We start from the raw sequence: 4,607 nt of genomic DNA on the forward strand, positions 1-4,607 counted from the left end.
TGGGATTTGGGATTTCATAAACTCATGAACAAAAGCATAGAAAATTCTAATACATCATCATTTGATTCATTTCACTATGAGTAGTAGCATTTCCGCCAATTATAATTTAGCTATTGGAAAAGAACTAGCTAGGAAATCAATTAAAAATGAAACATAACAAAAGGATCTATGTGGTCACCCGTAATGATATAGCATATATAAATTAAGGGAAGGGTGGAAAACAAAAAGAGTAGTAGTCCACTTTCCAAATAAAAACATCATAGGCCTTCATTCTCTTTTGCCATTTCTTTATTTCATATTGAAGATTTAACATGGGCGAGGGACTCGAGTAAATAATGGGCACTTCATATATAATAATAATAATAATAAAAAGAAATGTCATTTTCAATCAAAGGAGGAGGGACAACTAGGAAAGATTGCTCCCACTTTCATTGTCCATTAACAAGAGTGTTTGTTACATTTCCACTACCACATTCATTTTATTTATTTATTATAGGTTTGAGTTATATTCATGATTCATGCATTCAATTGATGAGGAAATTCCGTGCCTTACTTATATAGTATTTTGGGACATAGCTAGCTTTGTTTACATATGTCAGATCTAGCACCCCCCATTAACATGTTCATCTTAGTATACTTTTACCTTTTTACACTTTTGCCATTTTCACTGCTATTATTATTAGGTACATGTTACATATAGTTATATATTTAATTTATTAAAAAAAATTAATATTTAATTTAAAAAATATAAAAATAAATAATTTTTAAATATTTAAAACCTATCATAAAAAGTAAGTTTGATAATTTCGACACCAAAAAATTTGCCTTATTATTAGTATCCAATTTTCCTCCTACTTTGTTTGGCATTCCTTTATCACCTAAACCTTCTTTCCTATCCACCTCACTCATTGTAGTAGGGCTTTTCTTGAGGACATGGGAAGGTTCTTTTACTCCAACTTTATTTCCATTACGTGAATTACTGAAATTCTTTCCTTTTCTTTCTTAAACATCTTACCCTGTTCTGATAAGCAGTGATAAAAAAAAAAAAAAACACTATACACAATGTTTATACTATGGTTGGTTTGGTGGGATGTTGTGTATTAGGCTCACCTCATTCATTTCAAGTTGTATTTATTATCTATTTAGGTTTAGTTTGGGTAAACAACTTAATTAAATTTTTTTTTGAAAAAATAGCTTAAACAATAAATATTTATATTAAAAGTAACTTATAAATAAGTTATTTTGTATTTGAGTTTTTAGTTTTTAAAGTGTTTATTTTAAAATAAATATGATAAAATATTTTTTGTTATGAGAGAAATTATTTTTTTAACTTCTCTATAAGCACTTAAATAGTTTCTTAAAAAGCTAAAATTTGATTTTGAAAATTACACCAAACATTAATATTACTATATATTTTTCATAAGTTAGAAACTCAAAAAAGTAACTTTTGAGACATTTCAAATAGGCCCTTAGTAAAAATAACTTGAGACTTTTTAAACGGACCTTTAGTAATATCACTTCGTATTACCTACCTCACCTCATCTTAATTTATTCTTCACCAAAAAAATTTCCTATTTTGTTGCCTATTATCTACTTAGTAATATCACTTCCTATATTATCAGCGACATATCTGATTAATGTTACTACAAGAATATAATAGAAATATATTTGAAATTAAGAATAAAATTGAAAGTAAACGTAAAACTTAAAAAGATTTTGTTTGTTGAGGAGTAGCAATAGATAAACATTCTAATAATTGTGGATGACAGGGGATGGATCAATCTCATGATGACCTTCTGAAGACAGTTCATTCTACAGTTTTGCAGGGGAAAACGGATCGGACGGCATAAAAATGTGCTAACTGCTAAGTGCCTTTTACTTTTGTTATTTTGTAAAATTTCTCTTATATATGTAGCATGTTTATATTTTGCATATAAAAATCACAGGGACCTAGTTTCATCGTTTTTGGTTACATGGACCTAGTTCCATTCTATTGCATCAGAATAGAGACATTATTATTGATGTTGCTTAACTTTACATTCAGTATTTTTATTTTATCTATGTTGCATAGATACGGGTACTATACCTTGATCCATATGAAAATAGGTATGTGATACAATTTTTTTGGAAAAAGTTATTGTAAATTTTATAATTTCTTTTTAAAAGTACGTTATAATTTTCTTTTAATAAAATTTTTGTGTGTCAAATTCAACAGCAGTATAGTAATATAAACTCTAATAATCAAGCTAAATTAAAATAAATATTTTAATAGGCTAAATAGTCCATTTCACATTTTAAAATAAATATTAATAAATGAGTATTAATAAATGAGTAAGGCTAACTCATACAACACTTCTCTTGAATGTACTTCATATGCATGGAAATATTGCCAATGAGTTATAGCTCAAATGGTATAGTCTTCTCGTACTCATTTAAGAGGTCGCACGAGATTGTAACACAAAAACATAATTCCACCATAACCTCATCTTTTTTATATTTTTATTCAGCCTTAGACATAAGGTTAACATGGGAAAAAAGGTTAACAAAAAAGAATAATTTCGAATGTTGTTACAGACCCCTTTTTGTTGATTCATTTACAATTGGAGATAAGGCATAATTAACTCTGAACAATATTGATCTAATCTAAAACATACATGCTATGATCAAAATGAAATCACAAAGTGTAAGAGGAGTGGGGGGTGTGTGTATTGAAGATGGAAAGGGAAAAATCAACAAATTAAAGTTGAGAAATGTGTTATATTCTGTCTTTCAGAAAACACCCTCCAACTAGTGTGTAGAAATCAGTGTTGCCGGTTAGTGCTGGTCATTTTTTGAAATCTAAACCTTGTCCTCTACAAAAACTCTGAAGAGGAAATCGCGAAACCGTCTAGAGTATAGCCTTGGATCGACGGCGGAGATGGAGGTGGGATCGTACTGGAACGATTTGTAAGCGTGCTCGATCTTTTTACTTATGTCATAGTCTTGTAATATGTCTATAATGCCAAAGAAAATGATGATGTCATATAACTCCCCTGTTGGTTCTCCAACCAGCTGAGGAGTCTCACTAACGCTACTTCTTCGCATTGTAGATTCAGCTCGTGCTGGCATGCTTATTCCTAAGTGAATCCACCTAATACAAGACAAGTAATGCAAATATTTTCAGACAAGGTAACAATTTTGATAGCAAAATCTTGCCTATGGCTTTAGTATCAATAACAAGGGTGAACAAAATTTTAAGTATAAAAAATTAAGAGCAAATGTCCTTTCCAGCCTCTGATTGAAAATTTCTAATCAATCTTTAACCATTTCAATAATTGGTCTAAGTGGCTCTTGTTATTGGACTAAGCAGCCCTGATGTATAGGCAGTTCACCAGTTACTTGAATTGTTAAGGACCAATTAGAAACTTTCGAATGGTAAAAGAGCAATTTGTCCTTCAAACAAATGATCAAGAATCGAAAAGGACATAAATGCGAAAAAATGCAGAAATTAAACTTTTATCCAAGTTAAAATTAAATTGTATTATAATATTTAGAGTAAAGTGACAGTTAGTTTTCTAAAGATTTTGATTTTGGACTAATTGGCCCTTAAAGAAAAAAAATACCAATTTGATTTTTTAACATAGCAAACCGGGGACACATGATGTCTTTCTCTCAATTTATCAATTAAAACTTAATGGTAATGCTTATATATACTGTTAATTACTATGACGTGTCTATCTATAAAAGATAATAATGTAAATAACAACTTTTGGAACGAAACTTCACTTGTTTTTATATAATTTATGATAAATAGAGAACAGTTGATAAAGAGTATATGAAAATTCAAAAGATAATAAATGTTTCACTGTCCAACTAAATCGTTTTCATGCTCATGTGACAGTAACAAGACATGCACCACTGTAAATAACGAAATACATGAACAATTTTATTTCATTTGGCACTATTTATTGACAGAAGGACATACATGTCCACCAATTACTATCTTAGAGGACCTAATTGATACTTTTTTTTCTTCGAGGACTAATTAGTCCAAAATCAATATCTTCAAAAATCTAATGTTCACTTTACTCTAATATTTATATTGAATCAGTAAAACAGTAAATGAAACTAATATTGTAGTTACCGATTAGGATCTGTTGCAAGGGGATCGACGTCCACTCCAAAAAGGCGAAGGGCTCCATCATCGAAATTATTACCACTCCCTACAACACAGCTTGATGTATTTAGGAAACATTCAAGTTCAAAATAACTTAAGAAAATCCATGCAAGACAAGGCATAACCAGTTGGGGTTCGAGTGCCTGAACTGCGGCCAGAAGAAGGCGTAACATTTTCACCACACGATATTCCCCGAAAGTGAAGACCAACCAACAAGCTATAATCCATAATCCTCTCCTGCTCAAGAAAGTCACAGTCCCTATCCACTTGCCTGCGTTCAAAACTTATATCAAATGTATAACCTTACTTTACTCTCATAGCATCAAACTATTCCAGTTATGGGCCGTAAAAATGCATAATTGAAAATCTATATTAAATCTATTTACATTGACTGTGTATATAAATTACTGATAATGTTACAAAACCAATACAATTTATTATTTTTGACTAG

At 30.1% G+C, this 4,607-nt stretch overlaps 2 protein-coding genes and 1 long non-coding RNA gene across 4 annotated transcripts in view; 2 read left to right on the top strand and 1 right to left on the bottom strand.

Moving 5' to 3' along the window:
• Positions 1 to 2,126, top strand: part of LOC107614339 (protein LATERAL ROOT PRIMORDIUM 1) — a 5,632-nt gene extending 3,506 nt beyond the window's left edge. For both annotated transcript variants that reach the window (XM_016316550.2, XM_016316551.2), the window contains exon 3: positions 1,768 to 2,126. The gene's annotated coding sequence lies outside the window, so the exon portion shown is untranslated. The remainder of the gene's footprint in view (positions 1 to 1,767) is intronic.
• Positions 2,325 to 4,607, bottom strand: part of LOC107611597 (phosphatidylinositol 4-phosphate 5-kinase 6) — a 5,779-nt gene continuing 3,496 nt past the window's right edge. The window contains exons 6-8 of the mRNA XM_021109789.1: positions 4,282 to 4,427; positions 4,124 to 4,202; positions 2,325 to 3,130 (exon numbers count right to left, since the gene is read on the bottom strand). Coding sequence (XP_020965448.1) covers positions 2,839 to 3,130; positions 4,124 to 4,202; positions 4,282 to 4,427 — 517 coding nt within the window. The 3' untranslated portion in view covers positions 2,325 to 2,838. The remainder of the gene's footprint in view (positions 3,131 to 4,123; positions 4,203 to 4,281; positions 4,428 to 4,607) is intronic.
• On the top strand, positions 2,824 to 4,228 carry LOC110266049. Its single transcript, XR_002352939.1, has 3 exons — positions 2,824 to 2,946; positions 3,090 to 3,168; positions 4,120 to 4,228. It is a non-coding gene; the product is annotated as an uncharacterized LOC110266049 (long non-coding RNA).

The sequence above is a fragment of the Arachis ipaensis genome, chromosome B08 (assembly GCF_000816755.2).
Source record: "Arachis ipaensis cultivar K30076 chromosome B08, Araip1.1, whole genome shotgun sequence".
NCBI classification, from domain to species: domain Eukaryota; kingdom Viridiplantae; phylum Streptophyta; class Magnoliopsida; order Fabales; family Fabaceae; genus Arachis; species Arachis ipaensis.